At 46.5% G+C, this 14,245-nt stretch overlaps 1 protein-coding gene across 2 annotated transcripts in view; it reads left to right on the forward strand.

The window, feature by feature from the left end:
• Positions 1–14,031, forward strand: part of LOC120420350 (peroxidase) — a 41,926-nt gene extending 27,895 nt beyond the window's left edge. The window contains exons 1-5 of one of the 2 annotated variants that reach the window (XM_039583346.2): positions 6,648–6,795; positions 11,151–11,332; positions 11,393–11,769; positions 12,211–12,961; positions 13,030–14,031. In XM_039583346.2, coding sequence (XP_039439280.1) covers positions 11,151–11,332; positions 11,393–11,769; positions 12,211–12,961; positions 13,030–13,777 — 2,058 coding nt within the window. In that variant the 5' untranslated portion in view covers positions 6,648–6,795 and the 3' untranslated portion in view covers positions 13,778–14,031. Of the gene's footprint in view, positions 1–6,647; positions 6,796–11,150; positions 11,333–11,392; positions 11,770–12,210; positions 12,962–13,029 lie in introns of those variants that run through there. The other variant, XM_052707450.1, reaches the window with a different exon arrangement.
• Positions 14,032–14,245: the final 214 nt, after the last annotated feature.

Here is a 14,245-nt window from a genome sequence, read left to right on the forward strand (position 1 = left end):
GCCGATCAAAAGCCCTCAAAATGTCAGCCCAGAACGTGACGATCGCCACCTTTGCTCTGCGCTACCTTGCGCTTGCGCTGTCAAACTTTGACGACGACATAGAGTAATCCATACCGAAAACTCTTCTAACCGCGCGCGGTTGCTCAAGAATTCTTGGTCATTAGCACGAACCATCATCAGTCAGCCGGCTACCGTTGATCAACAAAGTGTGGAACAATTACCCGACGGTGAACAACTTGGCCGCAGTGTAGTAATTATGTTCTAAGTAGCAGGTTGACTACCCTATTATGGTTATTGCGCCAATCGTCGCGACGCTCAGAATTTGTAACCCTTTTAGTATGGTGTAGAGTTTGGATAATTGTCTCCCCCCTTGTGTCACCAAAGTTCTGTTTTGCAGGTCAACCCAACGACCGAGTTGAGTTGTCTAATGAATTGCTGCCGTATGATTAGATGTGGTTTGAATTGGCCCGCTGAGGAAATCTGCTGAGTTAATGTTAAATGAAACATTGCAAGCTTTTCAGTTCAGTTCAGATTTAATGAAAATTTAAAGTGGCCTCTTTTCTATTAGCGTGCACTCTTTAACTATTTCGACAGAACGCTATTAGCACTCAAATTTGGGTTAACTTGTTGCACAAATTTTCAAAAAAAAAACCATCCGATTGATTAAATGTCACCGATTTTACGACCATTTCATTAGGCTTAACGATCTTGAGAAACACCGCAGTTAAACCGGGCAAGGTCGAATTGTTACACCGCAGTGTTTCCAAGGGTCAAGTTTTACGATCAAGCTGCACACTGATTAACGAGCGGTGGTGATAAATTAAAATCACCTGCTTTTTGCTGCATTTTAATGTTGACTTTAGTTGGTCAAACTAGTTGGGTGATTTTGGCGTCACCCTTTGAAGTTTGTGCCATTTTGATGATTTTTGGCAGCCCAATTTTGAACTTTGACAGCTCAGTCATACACGGTTACGTAAAGATAACAACATAAAATTTTTAGCATTCAACTTGCATCCTGTCAAATTAGCAAAACAAAGCCGTGCTCGCTTATGAAAACCCACCCAGTTAACAGCTAAATTCCTGGCAATTTTCTAACCATGAAATTAAACGCCTTTAATTTCCACATTCAATTAAACCAACTCGCGATTAATTCCACAGCACTGCCTTGATCATGCCGCTTGCTGACCCGGAACCCCCCGCTGATTTGACCACCGTCGGTTGGGCCACGACAATCCACATGGCTCATTTAACAACAATGCCACATGTCATAATTCCGCACACAAAACAACACCTCTCTCGCGTGCGGCACGGATTTGTTTGCAAACAACTCGTTCCGTCACCGGTGAGGTCCTCCGCGCGCAATCATTGTTTGTAAACGGTGCGACCCAACTTTGGGTAGGTCTTAAGGTGAAAGGGTACGCGGGTGGTGGTGCGGTGAGAAATTTTTTTGTTTGGTTAAGGTGGTTCACAAAAGAGGCCCCAGATCATAAAAAAGGTGAAGTGTGTATTTTATGCTTGCACGAAAACCCGTAATTTGAACTTGATTGTTTCGCATGCCGTGACAGTACACACTCAGACGGAATATGTTAACAGTGTACAAATGTAAACAAGGGGGCGCGCGCGCATGTGAGCGTAATCAATTTGACGTGTGAGAGATTTCCAGCTACCCCACCGTCTGCGGAGGAGGCCATGATTCCCACGACTGACGCGTGATCCGCGGTGATACAAATTTCTGCAAATTACTTCCTCCTCTCGGTGCAGCGTGTAAGCGCGATTGGGGCAATAAACCGCCGTTAATGAACACCCTGAACTTTGCGTTACATCAGAGGTTTAGCGAATTTCTAACGCCGCTGACACATTTCGCTGCCGCCAGCGTAAACTGTCACGTTTTTGTTTTGCTTTCACGAGAGCGCGCGCGCTGGTTTGACAGGCGGATGAAAAATTGATTTGTTTGCGACCCACATTACCCTACCTCTTGCTGAACTGGATCTGGTGCGACATAACACTCCCGCGATCAAATCTTCAATCAAGCGTGGTACAATTTTGCATTGCACTGTCACTCTGGCACCGTGAAAAATTGAGATTTTTTCGCAATCTGATCAGTTTTTCCTTTAGAGTGTAGCAGTGTTGTGATTAACAAAAAGTTGCACCAATTTTCTCCAAGAAATTCCACCTAGTAACACACTGTCCCACAGTAGTTTTAACTATTAACCAATGATAAATTTGTGGAACCACCTCACGTAATCTTGGCGCCACGGTTTTGATCGATCACACAGGTATCATTCGTTTCATTGAATCTTTTTTCGCGCCATACAAACCAATCAGCGACCGGGTAAAATCGCTTTTCCACGTGATTCAAGATACTACAATGCAATGGCTTCCCATCAGGCGGGAGTCTGCGCAGTTGGTGGACCCCTCGAGGGGTGAGCAAAGATTGATCTGCGCAGGTCGTCACCTAGGGAACGCCCACCTTCCCCGTTTCAGCTGATCAAAACGGATTTGATTTATGCTCAAACGAACGTACCAGTAGTGATTCTAATCGGATGGCATCTAAATTGCTGCGGTTATTAAGCCCGAGCGTTGCGCCCACCCACGGTAGTTAAAATTTACGACAGCACTTGCTTTTTTAATAAGAAATTAAGATGCTGTTTGGGCCCTCATAATCCCTTCGTAATGATCGCGGAAAACAAAAGACTTTCTATGATTGAGACGTATAGCTTTTTTCAAGTTGAAAGTGGCAATTAGTGCCCAGATTGGATTCAGCATTGTGGACTAATTTTACTAATTGTTGTTTGTTTTTCTCTTTCTTTCTTTACAGGTTCGTATAGCCCTTCAAAATAACGCAGGAGAGTCGTGGAAAAGGTTGTGACAAAAGTAAACAATACAAGCGGTGAGGTACAATTACATCAAATTGTGTAACAGCAGCTAATCGTGTACAGCTGACATTAGAGGCAACGTCAGTGAATACACGCCAATTAGGACTTATTCATTTACGTCTAAACGGAGTTTTGGAATATCATGCCACATTTGGTTCAAAAATTGCTTGAAATATTTCATTTGACAGCTTAATCACGAGTCGTTTTCCATTTGGTAAAAAGTAGATGAAATATTTCAACAGTCAATTACGACTTTTTATATCGGTTCTGAATCTGAGCCATAATCTTAAACTGGTTCTGGATTCCGGTTTTGCTCAAATCTGACAGATGCCCCATTTACTCATTGTTGAGTAGGATCGGTTTTGACGAAAACTGAGTGATTTTGAACGTGCGTGTAAACCGCTCAGCAAAAAAACTAAATAAAAAAGGGAAAGCGATTACGATTTGTAATAGCTGGTTGATGAAACATTTCAATCCTTTTTCATCGATCACTAGAATGACTTCATTTTAATTGTTCATGCGATTGTAATTAGCAGATACCTCAAACGGTCAAATTAACATATTCTTCAAACGGCAAACATTCGCCTCCGGCACCTCTTGAAAACATAACCTCTCTATTTGCTCTCAATTAATCACTTTTCCCTGGTGACTGAGCAAATAACGCCTCGAAGCCGCTCATTAGGTCGCTCACTGAACCATGTAACTACCGTGTCTGATCGGGTCAAAATAGCCCCAAGTGCTCAAGACGCTTATGTTAAATCTAATTTTAATAATTGATAATGTTGTGCGGATCAGCCCCACGTGAACACCCTATAATCATTAGGTTAGTTTGAGCGCCGGGGTCTTCTCACCATCCCCGCGGCGGGGAGTCGGCTTAATCAATTGAAAATTGACTTCATAAGCCCATATCAACACCGCAGTACGGCTGCTGCTGAAAGGTGTTCACGTTTGCATGTGCAACAAAATGCGCCCCCAGAAGTACCAGTAAAGCGCATGCCGCACAGCTTGTATTTACAACAAAACAGCATAGTTAAGTCGCGGCCTAGTGTCCGGCACGGAAAATATAATATGAAAAATGGGAAAATGATGGGAACACGGAAAGTTCTGTCAACTGCAAAATAATCAAGAACATGTTCAACACCTTAGACATGTGACATTAATGAAATGTTTCAGGTGACATTCTACTCTTCGGCAGTATTTCCAGATTATTCACGACTCTTGAAACATCCGAATATTCAGCTTATTTCACATCTGAGGATTCGAACTCACAACCCTTTGATTTTCTGTCTTGCAACAACATTTGAAATATTTCAAAATTGACAGTTCGTAAATCGTTTTGAATGATTATTTTGGAATTTTCCTTTACTTTTAAAAAACGATTTCCTTTCAACTTTCCGTGCTTGCCTGCGGCATAATTAAGCCAGTGTTTCACACCAAAGCGAATGGGCCGACTCCGACTTCGGGGGCCCTAATCAGCTTGGCGCCGGTTTTCCAGCGGCGGCTGTCGGTAGTAGCCGTTCGCGCCTCGTTTGATTCACACCCTGCCGCAAGTTCTGGTCGTTACGAGTGATTCATTTCCATACGGAAAAATATAAAGGTTCGTTTTGGAGTTCCGTTTTGAAGGTGGTGATTTTTCGGTTTCATAATTTCGGCCGATCGTATCTTCATGAACTGGATCAACGAGGGAAACGGTTGAAGCACGTGATATAACTTTGTGTTCAAAAGGTTTGTTGAGGTCCCTGCGAGGTTTTGAACCAGCGAGGACATCGAACCGGTCCTGGGTTTTGTGACTCAACGCGGTTACCCAACACACGACTCTCACCGCGAGTGTAGGTCATGGACCACCATCGATTCCCACGTCCATCAACCGGTCACGTGTTCCATATGGTCGCAAACCGCACCGCTGATTGATGGACCCTAAACCGCCTTTCCTTTTTGGCCACATGCAGATCGCATCGCGCCGGGTGATCGCGAAATATTGCACGTTCCAGTTCGGCTAACCCACATGTTGACTCAACAAAAAAAGATTCAACTAACCCAATTATTCACCGCTACAGCAGCTATTGAAAAGTCGTGTGCAGCGATCACCGGATGCCGTCGCTTCAAAGAAGTTGAAAGGTTTGCCAAAAAGGTCGTCACAAAAAACGAAGTATTTAAAAGGTAGCGCCGCTACAACAAAAACAGGTTTAGCTACACCGTTTAACAAACCATAAACGATGCTGCGATGGATGCACTTTTCGCGCGGAGCGCGCGCGCGATCCTCGGTCATTAACTAGCCGTAACGGAGACGCGACTTAATGTCTTCATTAAGTGACGACAAGGCAGGCAGCAGCTGAGCTCATTACACCCGGCCGACGATCGATTTGTGGACAGATTTATGAGGATTCTAGAGATCGCGCGATAATCGCTCCGTTGATATCCGTGGCACGATCGGACTTTGGGTCGACACCTGAAGCTGTCAGGTGGATGATCATCGGTAATACCAATTCAATGGGTTGTTATTTATGGCAGTTGCGATCGCGATAAAATGTCATCTCCGACGGTTTTGATCGGGCAATTAAGATGGCTGAGAGCGTGGCATATTGGTTGTTGAGGCGGTGAAGAGTGGTTTGAGATCGTTACAAGACGTTTAAAATGATTAGGTGATTTTAGTAGAACATCCATCAATCATGAGCACATAATCCGCTATTTTCCACAGATCACTTGAAATATTTCATACGACAAGGCCACGTCACTTTTCTGACGATTTTGGTAGATTTTATTAAAACGTGTAATTTTTACTATCGATCAACGTCAAACGTTCAATTGGAATTAATCGAATTCCTTTCTTCATATTTGTATTGTTAAACCTACAATTTTGGTGGATTTCTTTGAAATGTTTCATCGGTAAGTTTTCCCATGTCATGTCGGTGAAAATATTGGCGGAGATTGACACTTTTTCGCCAAACGTCAGTCTGATGTGTGCCATTAAATTTGTGCGATGAAATGTTTCTAAAAAATCCACCAAAATTGTTTAATACAACTCTGATCAGATAGTGATGCATGAAATATTTCATCACCAACTTTAACAAAAAAAAAAAAGATTATTTTGTTAGTCAAATGATTTTTTACTTTGCTGTGACAGCTGTCGAGGCGATATGTGCTGTCAAAATTGACTGATGAAATATGTCATCCAATATGCGATCAAGGCAGGAAAATGACTACTGTTTGTCAAATTAGGAAACATTTCAAAGAATTTCAGCTAAATTACGAATTTAGCAGCTGGCAGCTCGCACAGAACTTTGATCAGATTATTCAAGAAGTGCGGACGCAATCAACTGATCATGATCATAATGTACAAAGCTTTATTAGACGATACATGTTCCACGCACTTTTTTTGGTTTGGTCAAATACTAATGTAGCGTAACGCAATATGCGTACAGTCATGGAAGGATGCACAAGAACTCAAGATCTGAACGCACTCAGAACGCACTGATACTCTGGCTAATTACCGAACTTGTAACAGATTGTAACCTAACCTGTTCTCTCGGCTCAGTATGGCTTAATGATCCAACGGCACATTGTTCCTCCGGTTATCCAAGGTTTTGGGTCGATATTTTCGATCCGCAAAACCCGTTCAGGCTTGTAAGTGCTTTGCACTGTTATCCCAAGATCAACCTACTATACCCGCTGAACCGTTCAGCTCTCAACTCACGTGCAGCTCGCCGTAACCGTAGCTCCTTGATATAAACCGGATAAATCTTACACTTTACCAGCAGTCCGCATTAGTGCTCTGATTTATGCAGTTCGGTTCCACACGAACTTCAAAAAACGAGTTTTCCCTCCCCAAGTGTGTGCGCGCTTTCCCTCCGTCTGCAACACGACGGACGTCAACAGCGCGCGCGCAAAGTACAGTGACTTCAACGGCTGGCCAAGTGAGGTAATAATAATAAATTCAATAATCGTTGGAGTTGGAGCAAAAAAGGGAAGTCGCCAAACTGGCTGGGCAGTTTCACGACGAGAAAGGTACGCGCGGCATTGATCGGATCGTGCTACCGATCGCCGGTCAAGGTCGTAACGCTTCCAGAAGAACCGCGGGTCTTCCAGCGCGATCGCGCCGTTTGCAGTCGTGTCGTGATCGTAAAAATGTACCAGTGGCCAGATTTGGATCGCCAACTGGGGACTTGCGACACTGTTCGCGATCGACCACCACCGGTGGTGATCATCCGGTAGACCGTCAATGGGGGGATGATCGTCGAAGGCCCCCGTTGCGCAGTTGCGCAAGGTTCTGTTTCGTCAACTGTGGCGCATCGTTGGAGGTCTTGGTTGAGAAGACCTCTGCACAGTGCTATTCAATTTGACTGACGCGTTGATTTGAGGCTGTCGTCACCGTTTCTTTCAAGTTCTAGGGATGATGGCCTGCAGCGATCGATCTTGAGCGGTGATTGTTGTTTGGTTACACGAAATCGCGATCATGACACTGGCGGACTGGAGTTGTTGTCAATTTATTGGATTGTTCATGCGAGTAAATTAAAAAAATAGTAAATTTGCTGATTTGACATTGGAATTATTTCAGAAAATTGAAGAAAAAAAAAAGTTTTTCTGTCATCAGCGAACAGTCAGAAACAGATTTCGGTAGATCCGTGGTAGATTTTCTTGAAATAATTCGTTAGCATAGAACTGTCAAAAATCTACTAAGCCATCTACCAAATTGAACACACAAAAAAACTGTGGTAGAAAAGTATTTACCGGTATTCACCGCGATCAATGTTTGACAGATCGACGCCAACGAAATATTTCAAGAAAATCTACCACGGTTAATCAAAATCACTTCAACAATACAACTCAATTTAACAATCGCACTTTGATGACAGAAGTCGATCTTCTATAACTGTCGAAAATAACGGGTGAAATATTTCAAACGTCATCCACCAACCGTTGCAGGAAGCAAAGTTACTTAAATAAAGTTGATGAAACATTTCAACAAATTGTGAGATCAACAACACGCCTCCAATCATTGCACTGTGGGAAAAAAGGGCCCAAAAAATTACCGCAACATGATTTCGCGCAAACCATCGATTGCTATACACCAAAAGCTTCGTTTTTGCATCAGGAACAATAATCCGATGAAAAATCGCACTGCACGGACCGGTGGCCGGAGTACAGGCCACCGGAAGATCCGGATTTTTGGAAAAAGTGTCAGATTTTTCCAAATGTGAACTGATAAGCTTTTTTCTACCATGAATAGTCATGCAAAACAATCCTAGAATAATATTAAATACCATAGGACCCATCGGAATCGGTTCCACCGATCTCCGGTGGCCACATCCGGAACCGCATTAGGAAACAGCGTAAACTAGTCATGCGACGTATCAAACTTCTTGATTTTGGATGGGGACATGAGTTATACACTCCTCTTTTAAAAACATGAAGTTTGATATGTCACAAGAGTGGTTTCAGGAATTTGCCAAATATGATCTTCGGATGTGGCCACCGGAGAACCTGGGAACCGGTCACCGGAGGCAAAAATACATTTTGAGGATACTCTCCATCCAAAATCAAGAAGTTTGATACGTCGCATGACTAGTTTACGCTGTTTCCTAATGCGGTTCCGGATGTGGCCACCGGAAATTGGTGGAACCGGTTCCGATGGGTCCTATGGTATTTAATATTATTCTAGGATTGTTTTGCATGACTATTCATGGTAGAAGAAAGCTTATCAGTTCACGTTTGGAAAAATCTGACACTTTTTCCAAAAATCCGGATCTTCCGGTGGCCTGTACTCCGGCCACCGGTCCGTGCAGTGCGATTTTTCATCGGATTATTGTTCCTGATGCAAAAACGAAGCTTTTGGTGTATAGCAATCGATGGTTTGCGCGAAATCATGTTGCGGTAATTTTTTGGGCCCTTTTTTCCCACTGTGCATTGTTTACAAACAATACAGTTGCAGTGCTGCCAGTGTCGCCTGTGGTCTCCAGCAATTTACCTCTAAATAGCCACCATTTCAACACATTCCGTGCCTTCTGCGGTCATATTTGCCATGTTATGATCGCCAGCCCCCCTGTTCTGTCGTCCCCTAAAACATGCTAATCTTTCACTTTCAATCAGAACCTAAACCAATCAACTGACCGCGCCGTATTGTACACTAACCAACCTTGGGCCCAATTAGCCGCTTGTGGTACCACGGGGATCGATCTGGGCGGCGATTCCCGGCTCGTAACCACGTGAAATCCAACCCGCATGGTGCGAAATGGGCGCTATTAAACAGCAATTTAAGATTGTAATCTTGAATCCACGCTGGGGCGGCTCGATCGGATCTTGCTGAACAGTGAGTGGAGCAAATCTTCGAGTCTCGATCGCCGATCGGTTTAAGGTTACAACTCGTCGTCTGGCAGAAGGTGTGGATCTCGGCGGGGGTGATCTCGCGTGTGGATGACTAATGAGTGAGGTTAGGTTCAGAGATTAGCAACGGTAGCCGCGATCAGATTGGGATCGGAACCGTTTGGAAACTAATTGACGCGTAGGAATGTGTGGAGACCACGTGGACGGTTTGATTGACATAAGTGACTCCACCTGGTACAAATCGGTTGCAACTGGGAGTGTTCAGCCATGATCAACTTTCTCATCAGCCATAACCTCAACTCGATAAAAACAAACACGACTTCAGCGTCATACTTCACAGCTGTCCGAGAGCCAGCCGGAATAAAATACTTTACTGCTCCGCGACATGACAGCACTTCAAGATCGCTTTGAGAGGTCACCCGATCAACCGATAGATCACGAGTTTCGTCCATAGATTGTGATCTCATTACCGACGCGCTTGCGCGTTCTCAGGACCTGTCAAACCGCGCTGAGAACAATCGCAACGCGATTTTTAATCTAATTACCCGCCGCTGCCGGCAGGTGGCAGTCTGCAGAACTAGATCATTTCAGTGTAGTGCACTTGAAATTCCAACCCGGCTCATTGTTCAAACAATCGTAAGCGGTAGTTGGTCTCAAGTATTGTAATCCGGCGATCGCACGTACTCATTTTGCATCGATTGCCGCAAGGAAAAGCAGATTAATTTAAATATATTAAAATAAGTGCAGAGGTAGAACATGTAGATCGCGCACGGAGTGGTGAAGGGTCTACCAGCAGCTGCCGAGAGGTGTTATGCAGATTTATGGTCACGTATTTGTACCACCACCATTCATCGGCCATTCGTGATCCTCCAATAATAAAGCAATTTTACAGCTCAGAATGTAATGGACTTCTTTTGTTTCAATGTGGAGTGTTTACACAGCTAAACCGTGGAGCGGCGCAGAATCCAGGAGGTCGTGGTGTCGCGTTTACTTCTATGGACGATGACGGCGAGCCGTGTTCTAAGACCTTTACGAATCCGTGCCATTTCAGTGGTTTCGCAACGCTCCACACGCTGTGGATTGCAGCGCAACCCTGCCGAACTGTCAAACGCAGGGTTGGAATGTGATCCACAAACATTAAACTACAGGGTTGGAATGTGATCCACAGCAAAATTGACATTCCAATGATCCTGAGTCGGAAGATCAGTCAAACCTTTTTGCTGATTTATGACCACGGCATTTCAGGCTCTGAAAGTCAACCTGAAAACTGTTACTTTTCAGCAAATCCAATCGTAATTCAATGCAATTCAATCCGCAAGAAACAAAAAGGGTTCTTGCCACCAAGAACACCACTTGAATTAAACATGAACGCCGACCGACCTGTTGAATCGCGCGTAAAAACTCACTTCACAAGTCGCGTGTCCCCACGAGTGAGTTATGAATCAAAACAAACTCCACGGCGGCTTCGCCGCGGTAGCAAGAGTGCATAAATAGTCGCTCTCAACGCCAGAGAACCAGGCAAAAGAGCAAATCGTGTGACTTTGCCGCGACGACCCGCGCCCTTGCCGTGTCGTTGGGTGTACTAATGATACACGCTATTCAATGATCTACAATAAATATGCAGACAGCCTCCGTTCGAGTAGCGCACTTCACGTCATGCAAGCTCCCCATTGTTTGATGATCTTCGATGATCTTCAGCGAACCGCGAAAGGGTCACCAAGGGTCTTGAAATTTCGCCAGCGCCTGGCAACAATTGAGGTACCTTGTAGCAAAACAAATAAAGCAACTAATTTCACGGTAGTTGTCGGGGTAGCTCGCGGAAAAGTAAACTTTGCGCAATTTATTGCTGCGATCGCGCAAATTGAATAATGCATACCAACTACACGATCACTTCCCAAGTTCGAACATGAAACTAACCTCACTTTCCCACCCTTTCGTTTCTTCCCCTCTCAGATGATGCTGTTCGTCGTAGCAACAGCACTGCTGGCGCTGGGCCAGTCCAACGCCGTCAACGTGGCCACCTCGTACAGTGTGATCCACCACGAGACGCCGTCGGCCCGTGTCCTGCACAAACCATCGGCCACGGTCTACCACCCGTCCTCGCACATTGTCCACTCGAACGCCCCGCACTTTGCGTAAGCATAACCTCAAAACTCCATCCCCTAGGACCCAGTTCTCAAACGTTTCTCCCACAGCCCTCTGATCCAGGCCAAGCCCAAGTACACCGTGCCCTTCCTGAGCGCGTACAACGCCGCCACCCAGTGCCCGGCCCCGCCGGTATGCACCAAGACCCGCTACCGCACCTTTGACGGCTCCTGTAACAACCTGCAGAACCCGGCCTGGGGAACCCCGAACCGCCCGTACGGCCGTCTGCTCACGCCCAAGTACGGCGATGGCATCTCCAGCCCGACCACCTCCGTCACCGGCCAGGAACTGCCCAACTCGCGTCTGCTGTCGCTCGTCGTGTTCGGCGAGGAGGACGTCCCCGATCCGCAGTTCACCCTCGGAAACATGCAGTGGGGACAGATCATGACGCACGACATGAGTCTGCAGGCCGGCGGTACCCAGTCCAGTGAGTATTTAACATAACCAAACTTTTCGACACCCTCAGCAAACGTCAAATCAGTACAAATTGCTGCCGGATCATTTTCCAATTGTCTTTTGCAAGCAGAACATAACCAAACTTTTTGCCACACTCAGCAAACGTCAAATCAATACAAATTGCTGCCGGATCTTTTTTCCGGATCTCTCCCGGAAGAATGCGGCAGCAATTTTGTATGGTTTGACGTTTGCGGAGTGTACAAAAAAAATGTAAACAAATCACTTAGTGCATCGGCCAATGCCAATGCCAATCCAACTGACAAATTATTGATGGGTAGCTGTCAACATTACACACTAATTTGAAGATGTTTTGCTGTCAATTTGAAGGCTGTCAAAGTTGCACGTTTAACAAATGATAAGCATTTATGGGAATTTTCACCTTCTTTAACTAACAATTACACAATTTCAACAGAGAAACACGCTACCCGTTGTTGTACCGACGATGGCAAGCTCATCGGAAAGGAGCGCGCGCACGCCACCTGCTACCCGATCATCGTGCCGGAGAACGATCCCGCCCACAGCCAGACCGGAACCGAGTGCGTCAACTTTGTCCGTACGCTCACGACCCGCGAAGACCCGTGCAGTGCCACCCACCCGTCGGCGCCCGCTGAGCAGCTCACCACCGTCACCTCGTGGCTGGACCTTTCGCTCGTGTACGGCAACTCGGATCAGCAGAACGCCGGACTTCGGTCCTTCACCGGAGGTCGCATGGCTACCGTCGAGCGTGACGGCTACGAGTGGCCCCCGAATAACCCCAACGCCACCACCGAGTGCGACGTGGTCTCCCGCGACGAAGTCTGCTACCTGGCCGGAGATTCCCGCGTCAACCAGAACCCCGGTCTGACCATCATGCAGATCATCCTGCTGCGTGAGCACAACCGTATCGCCGACCAGCTGCAGAAGTACAACCCCCACTGGGACGATGAGCTGCTGTTCCAGGAAGCCCGTCGCATCAACACCGCCCAGTACCAGCACATCAACTACTGGGAATGGCTGCCGATCTTCCTCGGCAAGGAGAACATGCTCAAGAACCGACTGATCTACAACGTCAAGGGAGGAGACTACATCAACGACTACGACCCATCGCAGGATCCCTCAGTGCTGAACGCCCACGCTACCTCCGCCTTCCGTTACTTCCACTCGCAGATTGAAGGACGTCTGGAGTAAGTCAACCCAACCAAAGATCCCTCTAGACCCACTCTAACCCCAACTCATTCTCTCCCCCATTTAGCCTCGTGTCGGAAGTCCGCAAGCCCACTGGATCGCTGCGTCTGAGCGACTGGTTCAACCGTCCCTCGATCATCGAAGCCGGCGACAACTACGACTTCCTGACCCGTGGTCTCGCCACCCAGCCCGAGGAGCTGACCGACCGCAACTTCGACGCCGAGATCAAGCACTTCCTGTTCCGCCGTGGACGTCCGTTCGGATCGGACCTGCGCGCCTTCGACATCCAGCGTAACCGTGACCACGGTCTGGCCGGCTACAACGACTACCGCGAGTTCTGCGGCTTCAAGCGCGCCAACACCTGGGAAGACTTCCTGGACCTGATCTCCGCCGAGGACGTTGCCAAGCTGCAGTCGCTGTACCAGAGCATCGACGACGTGGACCTAACGGTGGGAGCCGGTCTGGAAGCCCACGTCAACGGTGCCCTGGCCGGACCGACCTTCCTGTGCATCCTGACCGAGCAGTTCTACCGCACCCGAGTGGCCGATCGGTTCTTCTACGAGCGTGGCGATAAGGACGTGGCCTTCACCCGCGAACAGCTCGCCGAAATCCGCAAGGCCAGCATCGCGCGTCTGTTCTGCGACAACGGTAACCACGTCACGTCCATGCAGCCCAAGGCCTTCTGGAGACCGTCCTCGCGCAACCAGGTCGTGCCGTGCACGCAGCTCCCCGAAGTCGATCTGAGCATGTGGAAGGATCTGTCGTACGACAACAGCCTCAACTCGTTCCACTACTTCCACAACTTTAAGAAATAAGCTCCCTCCGAACTGAAGCTATAGCGAGTTTAAGGCCCCAACTGCCACACCTAGTTCTAACCCCCTCCCAGATGTTTGAAGTATCTTTTGACCCCCTTCAAGTCACCAGACATACTCTTGCCTGAAATTATCCTTATCGAGTTTTGTTTTGTCTAAAGCAGCTATTACATTACGGCAAACAAACAAACAAACTCGCACTTTTTGACAGTTTGCCAGTTTGCATGCTTTGTTTGTTTACCTGGATTTGTTTGTACAAACGTTTGCGAGTTTGGCAAACTGTCAAACACGAAAAAGTGCGAGTTTGTTTGTTTGTTTGCGGTAGTGTAATAGCTCCTTAAGTAAATTGTGTGTGTGCTTAAAAGATATCCCCTTATCCAAAAATTAACTGCTCAATATATCCACTATATAACCTCAAAACAAAAACAACCATCAAACAAAACGAACCCTACAGAAAAGAAGAAGAAACAT

Source organism: Culex pipiens, chromosome 2 (genome assembly GCF_016801865.2).
Source record: "Culex pipiens pallens isolate TS chromosome 2, TS_CPP_V2, whole genome shotgun sequence".
Lineage (NCBI taxonomy): Eukaryota > Metazoa > Arthropoda > Insecta > Diptera > Culicidae > Culex > Culex pipiens.